This window comes from Hypanus sabinus, chromosome 19 (assembly GCF_030144855.1).
Source record: "Hypanus sabinus isolate sHypSab1 chromosome 19, sHypSab1.hap1, whole genome shotgun sequence".
Lineage (NCBI taxonomy): Eukaryota > Metazoa > Chordata > Chondrichthyes > Myliobatiformes > Dasyatidae > Hypanus > Hypanus sabinus.
This window is the reverse complement of record NC_082724.1, coordinates 31,706,966-31,726,101: the sequence shown is the minus strand read 5'-3', so window position 1 is coordinate 31,726,101 and position 19,136 is coordinate 31,706,966. Positions and strand designations below refer to the sequence as shown.

General features: G+C 37.4%; 1 protein-coding gene across 1 annotated transcript in view; it reads left to right on the top strand.

Moving 5' to 3' along the window:
* Nucleotides 1–19,136, top strand: part of lrig1 (leucine-rich repeats and immunoglobulin-like domains 1) — an 89,680-nt gene that overhangs the window by 64,527 nt on the left and 6,017 nt on the right. Inside the window, exons 9-14 of the mRNA XM_059944280.1 lie at nucleotides 6,021–6,101; nucleotides 9,603–9,674; nucleotides 11,499–11,570; nucleotides 13,160–13,323; nucleotides 14,281–14,601; nucleotides 17,165–17,446. Coding sequence (XP_059800263.1) covers nucleotides 6,021–6,101; nucleotides 9,603–9,674; nucleotides 11,499–11,570; nucleotides 13,160–13,323; nucleotides 14,281–14,601; nucleotides 17,165–17,446 — 992 coding nt within the window. The remainder of the gene's footprint in view (nucleotides 1–6,020; nucleotides 6,102–9,602; nucleotides 9,675–11,498; nucleotides 11,571–13,159; nucleotides 13,324–14,280; nucleotides 14,602–17,164; nucleotides 17,447–19,136) is intronic.

Below are 19,136 nucleotides of genomic sequence, written 5' to 3'. Positions count from 1 at the left end.
GCAGTATTGGTATTGTTTAGCATTGGTTATAGACAGCTTAAATTCTTATTTAAAGAAGAAAATACCTATTTGAGGGAACCAAATATAGTTTGATTTGAAACTGGGTGGATTTGTGAAGATGATGCAAAGCTATTTAAATATGTTCAGTAAATGGGGAAATACATGGCAGATTCAGTAAAACATGGATATATGTGATTCAACCTTTGTTAGAAAAAACTAAGGCAAAATGTTTGAGAAATGTTCATGCCTAATCGGATCTGGGAGACCATGTACATTAATCAGAAAAAAGTAAGTACGCAGGTTCAGTGAGCATTAAGAAGGCAAACTTCTTGATTGCAAGAGTACAGGAGCAAGGATGCCTTATAATTATATAAGGTCTTGGTGAGACCACACCTAGAGTATTGCATGCAGCTTTGATTTTCTTGCCAAAGAATTGTACACTTACACATAGAGCACAGTTAATGTTTGCCAGACTGATTGTGAGGATTGTGGGTCGAAGAGATAAGATTGATTAAAACTAAATTCACAGGCATTCAGCAGAATGAGAGAAAATCCCAATTAAATGAACAAAATTCTAAATTAAACAGACTGCATACAGGAAGGATGCTTCCCCTGGCTGAAGGTCAGGGGAGGGGGTGAATGGCCTAAAAGTCAGAGTCAGAATATAGGGAAGCTTATTTAGGATTCAGTTAAGGAGATCTCTTTGCTCGGAGGATGGTGAAATTGTAAAGTTCTGCACCATATAAATTTGGAAGCCAAGTTGCTGAATATTTTAAAGATAAAGATCTCCAGGTGCACAAGATATTCATGGGAATGGGAACAGTGGAAATACAGTAATTGCTTGGGATTGGTTATGAATGTACAATGTTGGAGCAGGCTCAAATGGCCTACTTGTGTTCCTGGTTTTCGCCTTTCTATGTTACTAAAATGAAAATACCTTTCTTGATGGGATGAATCACAAAGTGATTTAAATTTAAAGCTATTCAAATTCTCTAATAGGTGCATTCTGGTTTGTGATTTCTTAGACACATATATGTAAAGTTAATGCTTTATCAGTTTATTCCTTAACTCTTAACACTTCCTATCTTTGAATCAGCTCACATTTTTTTTTGGAGTGATAGGGCCAGCCTTGGCAGTCAGTAGAATGCTGCACAGCTGCACTGTTTTTTAAAAAATTCAAGTAGACTGACCCAGAGATCTCAATCACCACATTTCCACATGACTTAAGCAGATTCTCTTTTTAAAAAAATAACCAGAAAATAAGAAATATTAGAAGAAATAACGAGCAAAAAAGTTTTATCAAATCACAACTGAGTTTGTACCAGAAAAAAAGCAGCTATCAAAAGAATTGGTAGGAAATCTTAGTTGGTCACCTGATAATGTAACTATGATTTTGTATAGCTCAGGTTGTGGGAAGGACTGAATAGTTATAATACTAAGGATGGCCACGGGGAACAGGGAGCAGAGGAAAGAGGCTTGTTTTGCTGTTTTGTTTTTGTTGCTTGTGGTGTTCCGTGGAACATGATGGACATGCTGTGCTTGCACCAGGATGTGTGGCGACACTTGGTTGCACCCCTCCCCCCCAGCCGTACATCCTTGGGTGTGCTGGTTGCTAATACAAACATCACATTTTTCTGTATGTTTCAATGTACAAGTGATAAATAAATCTGAATCTGAAGTGAGCAATACAATTGCAAATATCTGCAAGTCAGATGGCTGTATGGATACTGAGGCATGATCTCTGAGATGGAAGTAGCAAACAGATGTAAAATAGGTTTAATCCTTCTGTGTTGTCTGTTACTGTGAGTGATAATGTTGCTGTGCAGATTTAAATGAGATGCTGACTTGCGATTTTGTAGTGCATGGCTAATTATTGCTGCTTGTTGTGATTACTTTTCCCCCCACTGTGTGTAGGCTTCCGTTAGTCTCGATAGACCATGGATTTGCACCTTGGAAAGTTTTTATGGAAGACCGGCAGTTACCCAAACTGCAAGTCTCCCCTCTCCACACTACCAATGTTGTCCAAGGGAAGGGCATTAGGACCCATACAGCTTAGCACTGGTGTCGTCGCAGAGCAATGTGTGGTTAAGTACTTTGCTCAAGGACACATGCAGCCTCAGCCAAGGCTCGAACTAGCGACCTTCAGATCACTAGATGAACGCCTTAACCACTTGCACCAACACTTCCCCCACTACCTACATTTTGTCAGTCTTTATGCACAAACTAACATCATGTGTGAAACAGTGTAAAATTCTGAGGGTAATCTGGTTTAGAGAGAATGGGGAAGGCTAGAGCATGTATATTCAGCCGATTGGACTGATCACGGTAAGGTAGGAAATTTGGGAAGAGTTATCTAATGTGAAGTTTCCAGGGCTAGAGTGAATATTTGTAATTATCCCATTATTTTAAAAAGTTGTTTGAATAAATTCCAACTTTTCTGACGTTTAGTGAGTAAGTACTTTAGATCTTTGTTTAATGGGTAAGTAAATTTAGATCTTTGTTTTCATATTAACTTTCAGACCTTGTTGCTAGCAAGAAGCTGAAACAAGTCTGACAACTGGCACTTGAATATCTTGAGATATAAAAATACTTAAATCTTCAACAGATGAAACTATCTAATACAATTGCTCATCTATGTTAAATCTAATCTGCATGTTTAGTAGGTACATGCTTGAGCGTATGTCCTGGGGTATTAAGAAAGTTTATTGCATTCCTGGATGCAATCTGAGCTCGGCATCAGGTTGCAGTCTGCAAAATCCGGGCAAAGAGTGACCATGAGAATGTATAACTTAGAATGTACAATTGGAGAAATTTTGACAGCTTGTTACAGAGTTATTGACTTTTTTCATTGAGTTTTATCTCCAGCCTTCACTGTGGAGTACTTGTATGGTAGAACTCATGGGGGAATCTGGCAGATTGGGAGGCAGTCTGTAGATTTCCATGTCTTAATTGCACATATTTACACAAACTTACACAAAATAGTGAGAAATCTTTCTAGATGAATTAAAGAAGTTTTGCTCAACCTACTTAACTTATTATTTTTTCTTTTAAATTGGATTTCCTTACCATTTAAATAACCTAAACATTAAGGCAAGTCAATGGGGACATTGGAATATATCTTTATTTAAACACAGCACCTCATAGACAAACTTAGTGCTATTGGTAGTTATTTCCATTTGTGTTTTACTGTGGGAATGAATGAGCTTTGGTATTGGGGTGGGGCTGTAAGCTGAAAAGGTAAAGGCTCATCTTACTATAAAACAGAGTCAGAGTAGTACAGTGCAGAGATACAGGCTCTTGACCTACCCAGTTAATCCTAATTTTCTGCATTCAGCCTATATCACTGCTCTGTGTATCTATCAAGTGCTTCTTAAATGATAGTATTTGTACATGCCTCAATTACTTCCTCTAGTAGCTTGTTCTATAAACTCACCACCGTCTGTGTGAAAATGTTGTCCTTCATGTCTTCCTTAAATCCCCCTCCCCCCACCCGTAATCATGGCCTGTGGTTTTGGACATTTCTACAAGGATTCCAATTCCTGTCAGTCACCTACCTTTCAAGAAATAAAGACCTGCCTGGCCAATCTCTTCCCTATAATTCAGACCCTCTGGTCCTGGCAACATCCTCAAATATTTTCCGCATTCTCAAGTTTAATCACATTGCTTATAATAGGGTGACCAAAACTGTACACGGTATCCTGAGTGTGGCCTTGCCAATGACTTTGACAACTGCAACATAATGCCCTAACTTCTAACCTTAATGCCCTGACTGATGAAGGTCACCTTGCCAAACATCTTTTTCACCACCCTGTCCAGCTCTGCCACTGCTTTCCACAAATAATACACTTGTATGCTAGTTCCCTCTTCATTCCACTCCCCAGTGTCCTACCATTAATAGTACAAGTCCTGTGCTGATTTGACTTTCTGAACTGCATCATATCACACTTATCTGCATTGAAATCCATTTGCCATTCCTTTACCCTTCTCCTTAATTGATCATGATCTCTTTGCAATTCTTTGTAACCTGTCTCACTATCAACAAGGCAGCAGCCCCCCCCCCACCAATTTACTATCCTCCGCAAACTTGCAATTATACCATTTACATTCATATCCAAATTATTTACAAAATGAATCAAAGATTCCATCACTGTGGTATCCCACTAGTCAGAAACCTCCAGTCAGAGAATCGACCTTCCTAAAAGAGCCAATTTGGAATCCACCTCTCTAATTCCTCCTGAATCCCATGTGGTCTATTTTTCCAGATCAGCCTGCTAGTTGGGATATTGTCAAAAAAGGCCTTACTAAAATCCAAGTCAGCAACTGTGCTATCTTCATCTATCCCCTCAGTTACCCCTTTGGAAAAACTACAGAAGATTTCAGACATGACCTCACTCTGCAGAACGATGCTGACTATCAAAGTGATGGTAGACTTTCTTCCTCAGAATTCCCTTCAGCAGCTTCCCTATAACTGAAGTCAGACTCAACAACCTGTAATTCCCTGGCCTGTCCTTACTACCCTTAAACAATAGAACAAAATTTGGCACCCTCCTGTCTTCTGGAACTTCAGTGCTAGCAAATGATGAAGAAAAGGTCTTTATAAGAGCTTTTGTGATATCTTCCTTGGCTTCCCATAAGGGAATTCGCTTGGTCAGATCTTGGGGATTTGTCCACCTTAACGAACTTCAAGGCTGCAAATACATCCTTCCTTGTATAAGCTTAGAGGCATCTTTGACCTAGTATTTAGGGGACAACATGCCAGTCTGGTATCTCTGAGAACACAGAATGTATTGTCTGTCCCCCTCACTATGAGGTCTCCTATTACTATCACCCTGCCTGACTGCACCATTTCCTTCTGAGCCACAGAACAGGTCTCAGTTCCAGACACCCGACTGCTGCTGCTAGCGCCTGTAAGAACATGCCCCTCAACAGTATCGTAGAGAGGGGAATCTTGCACTGACTGTCTACTCTTACTTTTCCTGATGGTTCCCAATCTATCTGAAGCCAATATTCTGGGTGCAACCATCTGAGTATAAATCTTATCAATGACACTGTCAGCTTCCCAGATGATCCTTAGTATTTCCAGATCCAGCTTCAGTTGTTTGATCTAGTGTGTTAGGAGCCATACCTGAGTCTAGTTTCCACAGATGTAGTCATCAGGGTTACCACAAGGTTCTGTGACTTCCCACATCTTCCAGGAGGTGTATTCACTGCCCTTACTACCAACCTGTCTATACTGAATCAAGTCTTGAGGATCAACAACAAAATAAAATGTGCCTTCTTTATTGAAGCTTTTTTGAAGATCCACTGGCTTATTATCGTAATGGCGACTTTAGCTTACCTTTTTATTGGCTGTTGTTAATTAGCTGAACAACTATTAACTAATAATGAGTAAACTTGCCTCTTATAAATTCCTGTGGAGTGAAACTCACAGTCAAGTTCTGAAATCTCTCTTTTTAAAAATCTCCCGCTCTTGTTTGAGGTTCCAAATCCTGTAGACTCTACAGTACACTGTGAAGCTGATGGTATTAGGAAATGCCTTTTACTCTGTCACCAATGCACATGTATTTTTTTTCCCTGACCACCTTTTTGGGCATTCGTGGTTAATTTGTCAGTGAAACCTGTGTATTTTTATACCGAATATGAAGTGAATTAGTTAAAACAGTTACACAAATTGTTTTATGCAAAAAAAGCTGTGTATTGAAATTTTTAGAAGTCAGTGCATTACATATTTGGTCGTCTATTTAACAGTGATTTTTAATTCCCAAGGTGGCAACCATTTCATTTACAGAAAATAAAAAAAGAAAAGTGCTGGTATTAAGAATAAAAATGATTGTCAGCTTTAAAAGGAATTAGCTGACAAAGATTAGCTTTTGATATTGAATAACGTTACAAACAAAAAAGATATCCATCATTTTATAATGCAATGAACTAAAGCAGCACCTTTCCTCCCCTTCTTTACCTTTCATAATGCAAATGAGAAAGACTGGAAAATTGATTGCACTTATTTTTCTTCCCTACAGGGAACTTGACAATAATGAAATCTCAGGGATAATAGAAGATACAAATGGGGCCTTTGCTGGTTTGGATAATCTAAGCAAGCTGTGAGTATCTCATCTTTTGAAGTAGGCCAAACTGCATGCTTTAAAAGGTTCTTTCTTTCCAGCCATTGTTCGTATGCTTGTGCTTTGAATAGGAAATTAGGCTCATCTTTATGCACAGATTACGGAAGTGATGCACTGCAACTGGTTAATTCTGTTCATTTCAGTTATTTGTATACTTTGCAGTCAAATATTGCTCCAGATATTCATTGCATCTTAGCTTATAGAACCTAAATACCATATAAATATTTTTATCAATGAGCTTGTTAACTGTGAACTACAATTTAAAAAGGTGTTTTATAGATCTGTAAAAATTACATACATATTTAGGGAAGAAAAGGCTATTGACAATATTATTTAATTAGAGGATTGTGCAGAAATTAAATGCTTGAACTAAGGGGAGGGCTAATTTCAAAGTCCTAAGTTTCAAAGGAGACTAGAGATGCTACTTTCAGGTAAGTTTGCATTTAAAAAAAATGGCAGATTTAAAAAGTGATACATTAAGAGTTCAGGGCCAACTTGTATCGACAAGTTCTTACCTATGTAAGAATATCAAGAAAAGGGAACTCTGGATATCAAGGGATAAAAACAAAGAAATAATATATTTCTTTCACCATGCTTCTTAAGTATAGAAATTGTGTGTGGGGGGGGGGGGGTACAATTAGTAAAAATAAAGAGGTGGCAATTTTAAGAAGCATTTAGATAAGCACATGAACCAGCAGGGAATGGAGGAATATGCATCATGTTCAGGCAGACGTGATTAGTTTGTATTGGCCTCGTGGTAAGCAGTAACATTGTGGGCTGAAGGGCCTGTTCCTAGGCTGAAATGTACTATGATATAGAATGACTTTATTTCTAAGTGTATGAATTGAAAGACATACTGAAATGTGGTTTGTAGTAGCCTGATTTGCAATGGTTATATCTATATTCAAGTAATTTGTGGTAAACCTACAATGCAAAATTGTTATATAAAATTAAATACCAGTCAACAATATTAGCTGTAATGCAGGAGAGTAGGAACTAAAATATTCTTTTAGTCTAAGGGAAAAAGTTGGCAATTGGGATGTCCATTGTGGATTCTTTTGGTATTGTGAACTGATTGAATGATTCATAAAGCATCTTTCCATTGTGTTTTGAGAGGGAAGAAAAGCTGTATAGAGCTACCTAGCCTTCTGCTACTAAAATAGTGATTTTATAAATTATGGTTTTCAAGATTATACATAGTATATTTTCCATGTACATGTACATCATCAACATGAATTAATTTGGACCATAAGACCATAGGATAAAGGTGCAGAATTAGGCCATTTGGCCCATGAAGTCTGCTCCACCATTTCACCATGGCTGATCTAATCTTTCCGCTCAACTCCAATATCCTGCCTTCTCCCCGTAACCTTTCATACCTTGACCAATCAAAATTCTATCTACCTAGACCTTAAAATATGCGAAGACTTGGCCTCCACAGTTGCCTGTGGCAAAGAATTCCACAGATTCACCGCTCTTGGTCATCCCCGTTCAAAAGGACACCCCTCTATTCTGAGGCTGTGTCCTCTGTTCTAGACCTTCCCACCATAGCAAACATCCTTTCCACATCCATTCTTTCAAGGCCTTTCATCATTCGATAGCTTTCAAGGAGTTCACCCCTCATCCTTGCTCCTAGAGGATACAGGCCCAGAGCCATCAAGTGCTCTATAACAAGCCATTCAATTCTGGAATCATTTTTGTGAACCTCCTTTGAAACTTCTCCGGTGCCAGCACATCCTTTCTAAGATAAGGGGCCCAAAGCTGCTCACAACACTCCACATGAACCCTCACCAGTGCTTTATAAAGCCTCAACATTACAAACTTGCTCTTAAATTCCAGACCTCTTATAAAGAATGCTAATGTTGCATTTGCCTTCTTCACCAGAGACTCAGCCTGCAAGTTGGCCTTTAGGGAATCCTGCACAAGGACTCCCAAGTCCCTTTGCATCTCAGATTTTTGTATTTTCTCTCTATTTAGAAAATGGTCAACGCTTTCATTTCTTCTACCAAAGTGCATGACCATACACTTCCCGACACTGTATTCCATCTGCCATTTTTTTGCTATTGCTATTTGATCTAAGTTCTCCTGTAGTCTCTCTACTTCCTCGAAACTTATTTCTTGGTGTTTTCCTTCTTCTTACAGCAAGCATTACCAATGGCAGCTGGGACATACTGCACTGTCTCAATCTTGCACAAGTTTGTGCTTGGAAATTGAACTGATAGGCAACTGAGAAAATAGTTTTTTTTCTCTCTGGGGCTGAAATATAATAGTAACTATTTACATATTGTCTTGTGTCAGCTTGAAAAATTTTACTGGTGTGGGACAGCTGATCCAACTGCTGGGTGTACTTGATGTCATTCTCGCGCAGTACTTTTTAAGCTTTAGAGGGGAATTTGAACCATCATTGAGAGTTCCCAGGATAACATAATCATTACCAGTAAAATGTCAGACTGGGACACTTACCTAGTAAATCATGTTTCATCCTGGGCCAACGATTTCCTACCCATTTGAAAATACTAATCCACTTACACCAAGTGTGGTCTCCTGCTCCAGATCCCTACCCCCACCCCACCCATTTATAGCACATGTCCTTGCATCTGTAGGCTCTTACCTCCCAAATCCAGCTCTAAGTGGGTTATCAGATGGCATATTTTTAACTCTCCATGAATGTATGACTCCTAGTCTTGAAGCCTTGGATGAAAGTAGAGAGGTAGTGCAGGTGCAGCATGTCCTTTAGGATGCACTGATTTTTCTAGGCATTATTTTTAATGCAGCCAAGCTTATTTACATGTACATGCAAGAATATTAAATATGGCTCTTGTATGAATGTCCTTTACTCCTGTACTGCGACAGAAGAGTTCAAAATTCTGGTACTTCTACGATATTAATACTTTTAGCAGCCAATCATCTACACAAACAAAAAAAAATACCTGTTCCAGTTAGGGGGCCGTTACTTCCAGAAGAGAGAGAACCTTTCATTGAAGGGCAAATTAATGAATGTGATCACAGCATACCAACACAATTATATAGTTTAAAATAGTTGCAGCACAAAGTCTTGCTTTGTTTTGCTAGTTTGCAGGATGTAGTTAGATTGTGAGTTTATTGTTTCTTGAGTCTTTGGGAAAGGCATGCAAGTACAGGAAGTAATGTAAAAGTCAGTGAATTTGGCTGGAGGGCTTAGGAACCATGTAAGCTTTCTATCCAGTGTAATGCTGGAGGCTGCAGCTGTCTGTGCAGTCAATCTGACTCATTATGTTGCTGATGATTGGACAGTTTTTTATTTTAGGAAGTTGATTTTTAAGCAGTTGGAACCTAATTTAATGTGAACCTATTTACCTTGACCTTTCCGCAATTTGTGAATTGTTAAGTTATTTTTGCTCATAGAAGTATATTCTTAATGGAACTTGCTCTTCTTGTAGTTTTATTACCTGATTTTGTTTGCTTAATTGTTTGTATACTTTTTCCATTTAAAAATTGCAGAACACTGTTTGGAAACAAGATCAAATCTGTAGCCAAAAAGGCATTTGTAGGATTGGAGGCCCTTGAACACCTGTGAGTATCCAAAAGTACATTGAATTAGCAGTTTGCCAAGAGTGGCTGCTTTAGGAGACTGCTAGCAATTTAATAGCTCTTTGTAAACTGAGAAGAAGTTGCATTTTCAGAGGCCATCTGCTGCTTTCTCATTATAGTCTGGTTAAACTTTGGCCCTATTTTAGTTTTGCCCTTAAGGCATTAAAGCATAAACCCAGTCTCTGAATAACTTTACATTTAATAAATATGCACCTCAGCATCGTTGTTTTTCTAATCCAATTCCAATACTTTTGAATGAGAAGTAATTTTAAAATAGATTTATTGCTGATCTTCATTGACTTGCAAGAGGTATACTTGACAGAATCCTTGTTGTTCTGCATATTCAGCTTTATAGTAACATATTTGTATACTACCTACTCAGATGTATATGCGACAAAATTTGTAAAGTATAATTGGTGTTCTCAGTGAAATATCCTCCAATGGGAAATAGTGATATTAATAATGATTGTAATCAATTAAAATTCTGTACTCTGAAGAATGATTGCTGTTTATATTCTGCAATTAAGATTTGTTTTGTTGACTTTGGGGTTTGTTCATTGTTGTAGATATTCTCTGCCACTTTTATCTTCTGTAGCTTTAACAGAAATAGTTTGACACAAAATTGGAATCTTTCTGCATCTGCTGTTAACATTACTTTTTAATAAAATTAATATGGTGCTGCTTTTTCTGCAAATACAGTTCCTGTCATATATGATGAAATTTCTACAGGGACATGCAATATTTAATTTTTGAAAATTAATTATGGCACTTGAAAAATATTTATGATAGTCTTGTACAGAAACAGTCCCTTGAGCCCAAATTGCCCATGCTGACCTGAATTGTGAATGTTAATTCTGTTTGCCCTCAAAAGATCAATATCCTTTCCTATCCAGATACCTGTCCAAGTTCCTTTTAAATGTTGTAATTTTATCTGCCTCTTGCAGCTCATTCCATGTAACAGCTACACTGTTTGGAGAAATTGCCCCAAAGATCTCCTTAAAATTTCTCTTTTAAACCCATTACCTTTAGTTTTAGACCCCCCCCCCCCCCCCGCCACTTGCAGAAAGACAATTACATTATGTGAGCATAGATAGGATAAATAACCTCTAAGGTCACCCCTCACCCTCCTTCATTCCCATGAGAACAAACCCATTTTATCCAATTGCTTCAACTCGTAACTGAGAATGACATCTTGGTTGCTTATGATTACAGTGAGACAGCATTTATTTAATTTGACTACTTAGAATGTTGGTGTTGATTTAATACAGTTTTAGTTAAGTAAAATAAGTGAGAAATTCCAGCACACGAACTTCATGTAGAACAATTTTGAATTGTATATTTTGTCTTCCTTTCTTGCATAAAATGCGTCCTGTTTTACTTGTTTTGTAATGCTAAGAAAACAGTGTTGCTATGAAATTATGATCTTGATTTTACTAAAGTTTTTTTTGTTTCCATGCCTTAATAAGATGAATAACTTTATTGTGTGGGTTCATTGTTAATTTTTTTACCCTTTAAACAAAAAAAGCAATGTAAATTGAGAAATATCAGTTCAGTTCAAATTTAACTTCATTTTTTCACTTTATAAATGTTCTGAACTGTGTGCTTCTTGGGGTAGCTTCTAGAAGGGGATGATTTTTAATCTTTGATCCATATATGTGTTAATTTACAAATATTTATGAACAAATCATTTCTATCATTTTGTACATTGGCAGGGTGGATAGGGTGGTTCAAAGTGAAATTTGTTTAACATCAAGAGGGCTTTGAAAATGTATACTATAAAAATATAACCAAATTTTCTTTTCGTAGAAACCTGGGGAATAATATGATCAGATCTATTCAGGGAGAAGCATTTTCCAGAATGAAGAATCTAAAAGAATTGTAAGTAAACAGTCAGTACAATGATAACTGAAGGTGAAGGTTTTGCTTTGGAGACCATCTTTGAACTGGTGCAAATAACATCGGTTTTCTAATTTTTTTAATCTCTCCTTTGTTTTTGTTCAAGTTTTCTCTCTTACTTAAAATACATTATCTGAGAAAGAATGAGGTGAGGTGGATCTTAATATTAGAGTTCAGGTTTCAGTTTAAAAATCAGGAAGGCAATCTTGCATATGAAGTACAGTGGAAATCTGTTACACTGTTGAAAAGAGCCTGCTTTCTGTCCATAGACATAGTAACATAGAAAACCTACAGCACCATACAGGCCCTTTGGCCCATGATGCCATGCAAACATACTTACTTTAGAAATTACCTAGGGTTATCCAGACAGAACCCTCTATATTTCTAAGCTCCATGTATCTACCCAGGACTCTCTTAAAAGACCCTATCGTATCTGCCTCCACTACCGTTGCTGGCAGCGAGAAAAAACTTGCCCCTGACATCTCCTCTGTACTTACTTCCAAGCACCTTACAACTGTGCCCTCTCATGATAGCCACTTAAGCCCTGGGAAAAGCCTCTCACTGTCCACACGATCAATGCCTCTCATCATCTTATACAGCTCTATTGGGTCACCTCTCATCCTCTGTCGCTCCCAAGGAGTAAAGGCCAAGTTCACTCAACCTATTCTCATAGGGAATGCTCCACAATCCAGACCTTCTAGAATCATAGAAATAGTTTAGACACAGAAAGGAAATTCAGCCAATGAATCTCTATGAGGAATCCATGAATCCCATTTCCCCTCCTCTTTCCTCATAGACGACCTGAACATTATTTCCTGTAGAATGCCTATCTGCTTTCTTTTGAAGGATGGATTTATTCTGATTTTCAGAATCATTGCACATGATTAATTCAATTTCCTGCATTCCTATTGTGTCTTGTGTTTAAAAATTTTAATCTGTTCCCCATGGTCTTTGAACCATCCATTGTTAGTAACAGCTTCCCACTTTTTACCATGTAGAAACCAGTCAGTTCTAATGAATCCCCATTCAAATTCTTTGCTTTAAGAATAATCACAAATTTTATAGACAAAATCCTTCGTACCTAGAACCATATGAGTAAATCTTGTCTGTACCTTCTCCATGGCCTTCAAATCTTTCATATTTGGTATCACCCATTCATAATTTTGTATGATTCAACATAAACCTCTGCCTTCTGGATCATTTCTTAACATGCTCTTCTACTATGGTTAAAAAAAATGTACATATGCATCACATTCCTCTATCACACTAAACTGCTATTCAGCCTATGTTGTTTCTTCTGGCAAAATGTACTACCAGAAGCTTCTTTGCGTTAACTTTCATCCTCCTGCCTGTCCATTCAACTAGCTTATTCGTATATAGCCATCCCTAACTAATCTCTTCAATGTTTGTTGGACTTTCAGCCTTCATTTCATGTCAATATTTGGAAATGTTACTGAATTCCAGGCAAATACAATTCAGGATGATATACTCATTGTTGTTTTACTCTTTTTTGAAGTTCCACTTTATGAACAAAATACTTAATTTAGAAAAATAAATATTTGTTTCTGCAGGTATATGAATAGTGATAGCTTTTTGTGTGATTGTCAACTAAAATGGCTGCCGCAGTGGCTTATAGGAAGAGACTTCCAGTCTAATGTAGTTGGCACATGTGCTCATCCAGAATCACTAAAGGGAAAAAGTATTTTCATTGTGCCTTCAGAAAGTTTTGTTTGTGGTAAGTGATTCTACTTAGTTATTCAAAAATAGTTACTGAGCATATTTTGGATAGGATATCAATTACAAATTGGACTCGTATTAGAAGGTGATAATGAGCTGTATGAATTGTGGCTGGCTGATTTTAGATTCAATCACTCAGCTTGTAGAAGTACAAAACTATTAAAACTAATTATATAGTAAATTATACTGCATGAATCTAATTTATTTGAAATTAATTTTCACAAATTTCCCAAGAAGGACCTAATACACAAGTGTTTTCATGTTGTAGATCAGATTTAAGAGCAGTATATGATGCTGGTCGGTGAGACCTAATGTGAGAATCTTTCTTGGTAGAAGACATGTCACCTATAATTAACACCTCATGGAATATGTAATATGAAAATTGGCTCTGAGAATACCAGGCACAAACCCAACCCTGATGCAAATATACTTCTCTGCCTTGATGAAAGTCAGGCTCATAACTTTTAGAAAATGTTCATTAAAATATTGACTTGCAAGGGAAACAGAAAATAACTGAAGGAGTTCTGAAGAGAGCTGATTTTTATTTCAGGTGCACTGTTGATTTTATCCATCCTTTTAAAATATTATGCTTTCAGTCAGTTGAATGCCATTTGATTAGGCCCTTTATTATTTCCTCTAATAATTATAATACTTGTAAATAGTGAGTATTTTGTTCAGTTTTAAATCAGTGTAGCATCACTTATGGATACTTTACCAGATTTAAAAAAGTTTCCTCAGTGATTTGTGGGTATTAAAACAAATCTGAAAGCAAGTTAAAACAGGAGTCTGGATGCTTAATTTTTTTTGTTTAACTTGTAATCATCTTTTTCTAGAGAGAAATAACCACTATAGTATCTAACTTCTAAACTCTAATCTCTTCCAACCTACTTTTAATGAAATGTATTGTTTAACAATTTATAACTATTCCTTAAATATATTTCTTGTTCAATTTCAGATGACTTTCCAAAACCTCAAATCATTGTTCAGCCTGAGACAACAATGGCTATGCTGGGCAGAGACATTCATTTTACTTGTTCAGCAGCAAGCAGTAGCAACTTGCCAATGATATTTGCATGGAAGAAGGATCATGAGATTCTACATAATGCTGAGATTGAAAACTTTGCACATGTTCGAGCAAAGGATGGTGAAGTAATGGAATATACCACCATTCTTCATTTAAGAAATGTGAAATTTTCAGATGAAGGAAGATATCAATGTATGATAACTAACAATTTTGGCTCAACCTACTCTACTCGAGCCAAGCTTACAGTCAATGGTGGGTACAAGCAGGATACATAATGTTGTTTATACTCGATAGCTATTGCAAAAAATAGTACAAGGTGGTTATATACACAAATTCTGAGTTTATCTGAGTTTCTAACAGACTGTACTGAATCAATACCAACATATAAAAAAAACCTGAAGCTGTTAGAAATCTGAAATGGAAATAGAAAATGTCCTGCATGCCATATAGCATCTGCTTTGAAAGCACATCTCATCTGTGATGAGAGTTAACATTTCAGGTAGATGACCACCTGATTTAAAAAGTTGTGGGCCTGACATTGCGTTCCATGCACCCAGCAGTCTGTGTAAAAATAAACTTGCCTCTGAATTCCACCTCCCCCCACTGCCATACTTTCTTCGAATCACCTTAAAAGCATGGCTCCTCATATTAGCCACTTTGCCCTGGGATAAAATCTCTGGCTGTTCACTCAATTTATGCCTCTTATAATCTTGTACACCACTATCAAGTCACCTCTTACCTTCCTTTGCTCCAAAGTGAAAAGCCCTTGCTCACTCAACCTGTCCCCATAAGACATGTTCTCCAATCCAAACAGAGTCCCTCCGTACCCTTTGTAAAGCTATAGATGAAGGCCCTTGTACTCTTTTCCATCGACTATACTCTTTTCCATAGATGCTGCCTGGCCTGCTGAGTTCCTCCAGCATTTTGTGTGTGTTGCTATCAATATGGGCAATAACTTTGAGCATCTATTGATGTGGACCTCAAGATTCCTCTGTTCCTCCACATTGCTGAGAATCCTGGCATTAACTCTGTATTCTGCCAACAAAATTGACCTTCCAAAGGGAATCACAACACACTTTCCTGGATTGAACTCCATCTGCCACTTCTCAGCCTAGCTCTGTATCATATGACTCTCATTGTAACCCTCGACAACCTTCTGCACCATGCACAACACTATCAACCTTTATGTCATCTGTAAACTTACTAACCCATCTTTTCATTTCCTCATCAAAGTCTTATAAAAATAACAGACAGATTATTTGTGGAACACCAATGGTTCCATATCTCTTGACTTTCTGAATGAGCTTACCATGGGGGAACCTTATCATGTCCCTTAGAAAAATCCACAAACACCACATCCAGCACATCTGCTGCTCTACCTTCATCAGTGTGTTTTGTCACATCTTCAAATAATTTGATCAGGCTCATGAGGTATTACCTTCACAAATCCGTGTGGACTATCTCTAATTAGACTACACTTCTGCTGTCTTTAAGAATCTTCTCCAATGATTTGACCACCACTGAAGTAAGATTCACTTGTCTACAATTTCCAGCAATATACCTAATCTGCCAAATTCCAATTATCTGGTACTACTCCTGTGGCCAGGGAGGAGGGAAAGGTCATTGCCAAAGGCGCAGCAATCTCTTCCCTCACTTTATGTATATCATATCCCGCCCAATGTTTTTTAAAAGTTTCAGCACATTCCCTTTATTAACTTCAACATGTTCTAGCATATCAGCCTGATTTACACTATCAAGGTCCCTCTCACTGGGGTGAATACTGAAGCAAAGTGTTCATTAAGTACTTCTCCTGCCTTCTCTGACTTGAGGCATATTTCCCCTTCTATCCTTGATTGTTCTTACTCTCACTCTAGTTATCTGCTTGCTCTTCACATTTGTGTTGAATGTCTTGGGGGTTTTCCTTAAACCCCCCTCACTGGGGTTTCCTCATGCCCCATTTTAGCGATCCTAAGTTCATTCTTAAGCTCCTTCTTGGCTGCTTTGTAACTCTCTAGATCCATATCTTACTTCCTAAACCTTACACAAGCTTCTTTCTTTCTCTTAACTACATCGTTTTTCCTTTCCCTGGCTTAGTGGGACAAGCATATCTAGAACCAAATTTATCTAAAAGCTCCCAAAGTAAATTCACATTTCTGTTGTGCTGTGTTCCCTGAGTACATCTGTTCACAATTTGTGCTCCGAAGTTCCTGTCAAATAGCATAGTATTTTCCCCTTCCCAATTAAATACTTTCCCATACAAAAATGTTTTGCAGATATTTGGTACTGCAGTGGAAACAGGTTGAAATGCTGTACTGTGATATTTTTACATATTGTCTCAGTAACCTGTAAGGAATTATAGTTTAAAGTGGCATTTGTGGCTTGATTGAACTACTGTTCCCTTGCGTGAGCATCTTGCTATTAAATATTTTTGGTATATCAGTGCCACTTTTGTCTCAACATACAGGTCTAGGTTACTTATTCTTACATCACCTAGTAGATTTGTATGGTTAGCAAACATCTGACAAGCCACTGGAGAATTAGCTGTTCAAATACTTAGTAGCATCTCCAATAAAACAGGCTTTGCTGGTGTGTGTAAGATGCGTTTACCCATATGTTAAAATGAACTCTTGTACCTCTACATAATGAATCTCCCTTTTAAATTTAAAATAAGTAATTTTAAGTAAATTTAAAATAAGGAACCAACGTAGATTTGAAAGGACCATTCATCTTCAACTGAATTAATTCAGTTTTAAGAAAACACTAAATTGCACTTAAAAAAATCATTTAGCTTTATGGTAAAATATTTCATTTGCAGTATTGCCATCATTTATTAAAACTCCAAGAGATATAACAATTAGAGCGGGAGCCAATGCTCGACTTGAATGTGCAGCCACTGGCCACCCTGCTCCACAGATTGCTTGGCAGAAGGATGGAGGAACAGATTTTCCAGCAGCTCGTGAAAGGAGGATGCACGTGATGCCTGAGGATGATGTTTTCTTTATTGTGGATGTAAAAACTGAAGATATGGGAGTTTACAGCTGTACAGCTCAAAATACTGCAGGTGCTATTTCAGCAAATGCTTCCCTCACAGTACTAGGTAGGTGAATTTTGTTTTTTTGTTCTCTCATTTAAATTTGGCTGCTTTAATTATTTTGTATTTCTCCCCAGTAATCAAAAAACAAACTACAGAAGCAAAGGTAAAAACTGTTAAGTCCCATTTAGGGAACATTGTAGATAGTATTCTTTTGTTAATGGTCAAGTTAAACTGTTTGTTGAGGTTCACAGGCATGATCCTGGAAAAGAAAGGGTTAACATACGAGGAGCGTTTGATGGATCTGGCCCATACTCGCTGGAGTTTTGAAGAATGGGGGGTGGTGGATGTAGATGCAGTGGACATGGAGAGGTGGGCACAGGCTCAGTACAAAGATTTGCCTTTACAACAAGATGAACAATTTCTTTAGCCAGAGATGTAGAATTCATTGCCGTGGATGGCTGTAGAGGCCAAGTCATTAGGTGTATTTAAAGAGGTTTGTAGGTTTTTGACTAATAAGGGTGTTAATGATTATGAAGAGAAGGTAGGAAATGGGTTTGAGAGGGTAAATAAGACATGATGGAGCAGAATTGATGGGTCAAATGCCCTAATTCTGCTCTGATGTCTTACGGTGTATTGGACTGCTTTGAAATCCATACTGTAACTAATTCCTGCAATTGTAATTTAATGTCAATATTCAGGACCATAATTTAAAGCTGAGACTAAGCCATAGTGCTTGTAAAAGTTAGTTTCATTGTAGTCTTTGTTCATACTAATTAAGGTGTAACATGCTGTTTAAATTTCATATACTTGAATGGACTAGTCTTCTGGACTGTTTAATAGACAAATTCACTGCATTCAATTTCTTGCTGTAATACTAAATCTTTGGGCAAGGGCCATGGCAAAGTTGCTTAAGGTGGAGCAGATCCAGTCTTCACTTTGAGAAACCTATTTTTTGCTTCAATATTGACGATGCCCATTTACTGCATTATAACAATGATAATGGTAAGCATTGTACTTTTGTTTTTGCTACAGTGCCCAGCGTTCATTCTCAGGGGCCTTGGCATATTCTTGTCATGCTCTCCAGAACTTTCCTACTGCTATGAGAATGCATCTTCTTGTGGCCTTACCGCTTTTTGTTTTATTAATTATGATTTTTGTATCTCTGGTCTTGACCACTTCAAAGCTATCCTATTTTATCCCTACAATGTTTTCGTGAGTTTTCCTTTTTTTTACATTAGTCCTGGTGGCTCCAAGTCTGGGATTATAAGGGAAATACCTAGCCTTGATCAGGGAATTTTAGGAGAATATTTGCGATGAATATTAGATTTCTCCATTAGTGGCTTGAGTTTATTATTGCATTATTACTGGAGCCACAAAGGAGCCTAACTTTTAAATCACTTTTCAAAGTACACTCTGCTTTCAGAGACAATTTAGCTATGTTTAATTAGGTCAACTATTTATTCAATAAAGTATCCTCTGTATTGTACTGTTCCAGTAAACTGAATATTTTCTCTTACTCTTGAATATACCTTCAGTGGCCACATTACTAGCTACACCTGCTTGTTAATGCAAATATCTAACTAGCGAATCGTGCGCCAGAAACTTAATGTATATAAGCATGCAGACATGGTCAAGAGGTTCAGTTGTTCAGACCAAATAGCAGAATAAGGAAGAATTATGATCTAAGTGACTTTGACCATGGAATGATTGTTGTTGCCATATGGGGTGGTTTGAGTATCTCAAAATTGCTAAC